Here is a 1,757-nt window from a genome sequence, read left to right as displayed (position 1 = left end):
TTCTCTTGTTCTTTTTTGGAGAATTAAAGAAAGCAGCAGGTCACCTCACAAAGAACAATAGTCAAAAAACACTTACAAAAGTTGAAAATGGATGTGAGGTTGTTACTAAAGGTATATAGGGAGGTTAGTGGGGAAAAAACGCTTGTTCTCAGAAACCAGGTTTCACACAATAACAGGCACTAAAACTAGCTGTGTGTGCTTGCAACAGGAGAGAATACTCTTAATTAAGGCTGGTCCTTTTCATGATACGCAGGAAATCTTCCTCATTGACTCCCCCTTCTCCACTACAAGCAGCTTTATCAATCATATCCTGCAAGAAGTAAGGATTCAGGTTAGATTAATTCATAATGAAGCTAAAATGTGACCAAGCAACAGGCTTTTCTAATACTACATGAATAGACAACTGTCCAAGGTTCCTGAAAAGTTATCTGAAATCGAAGTCATACTTTGTCATATATATCACCTAGAAGGGAGCTCGAGTGGATTCCTAAAGCCTAACACTGAAAGTAAAACTGTCCATGTGTGTATTTTTCTGAGAGCAGGGTGCACAGGTTTGTCACACTACAAAAGGGAAATTAAGTGGTCAACAGAGGGACAAGAAAAAACACTAGTTTTCCTTCAAAGTGGTGCTCACATCAGACAAAATGTAACTCAGAAGAGTCACCCAGAGCTCTAACCAGGAATTCTGGGTTCCAGGCGGGTGCATTACAAACCTGAAGCTCTTCATCAGTCATGTCCTCACCCAACTCCTTGGATACGCGTTTGAGATTGTCAAACGATATGGTCCCAGTTTCATCATCATCAAAGAACTTGAAAGCTTTCAGGATGTCTTCTTTGGAATCTTTCCCGAACTTAACAAGTAGAACATAAAATACATGAGTAATGAAACACTGCAGTTATTCATTACTGTATAACCCCTCTGCCCTCCCCTACATCATTGCTTGGTCTTGGTGACAGCCTTTGTGACATAGGTCCTAGGAGATCAAACATCATTCAGGGTAGAAAAAGAGGACAAACTCAATGACATTACAAACCCTAGAAGCTCAAAAGGAACTTAATAAGGCACTGCACTTACCGCATTCTTTCTATACAAACCAAAGAAAAACTGGATTTGTTTTTAAAATACAGTAGCAGAGGGGTGCAGTTAAAATTAGGGGAAATATAGGGACTGCACCTTGTCAAAATGTGAGATACTGTAATATTGTTGGTGTTTATAGGCTTTATTGCTTGTGGTTATCATATTGATATACCAGTTAATGAAAGACAATAGCAAAAAAAGTGACAGCAGTAGTACCTTCACTACAGAGGGTAACATGACTTTTCTTGTGACATTGTGGTCTTGAAGAGCTAACTTACCATTTTTTGAGTCATCAAATTCAAGAAGTCATTGAAATTCATTTTTCCTGTACCTTCAGGATCCACTTCATTTATCATCTTCATAAGCTCTTCTTTCTTTAGTTCAAAGCCCATTGCTCTCATCACCACCTACAATGAAAACAGGAGTATCTCAATATACACATGTAAATATAGCAAGAGCAAAAATGACAGTGTTGGGAGCATTAAGCCAGCATCTGCACTCATTTTACTGAATCACACTTGAAGTAAAGATAGGAGAAGAGCACAATGTATTCTTCCCTTGTTACTTTTTCCAGGGAGAAGAGGACAATGGGAGTAGAGTGGTGACAAGGAAAGAAGACAAAGAGGCATAGGAAAGGAAAGGAGGCAGAGCCGGAATGTACAGATCTTGCCTTGAGCTC

At 39.2% G+C, this 1,757-nt stretch overlaps 1 protein-coding gene across 1 annotated transcript in view; it reads right to left on the bottom strand.

Annotated features, from left to right (window-relative positions):
- Positions 1–63: 63 nt before the first annotated feature.
- Positions 64–1,757, bottom strand: part of CETN2 (centrin 2) — a 20,887-nt gene continuing 19,193 nt past the window's right edge. The window contains exons 2-4 of the mRNA XM_006769697.2: positions 1,357–1,485; positions 714–851; positions 64–310 (exon numbers count right to left, since the gene is read on the bottom strand). Of these exons, the coding sequence (XP_006769760.1) occupies positions 221–310; positions 714–851; positions 1,357–1,479 (351 nt within the window). The 5' untranslated portion in view covers positions 1,480–1,485 and the 3' untranslated portion in view covers positions 64–220. The remainder of the gene's footprint in view (positions 311–713; positions 852–1,356; positions 1,486–1,757) is intronic.

The sequence above is a fragment of the Myotis davidii genome, unplaced genomic scaffold (assembly GCF_000327345.1).
Source record: "Myotis davidii unplaced genomic scaffold, ASM32734v1 scaffold4584, whole genome shotgun sequence".
Classification (NCBI taxonomy): Eukaryota; Metazoa; Chordata; class Mammalia; order Chiroptera; family Vespertilionidae; genus Myotis; species Myotis davidii.
This window is presented reverse-complemented; position numbering and strand designations above follow the sequence as displayed.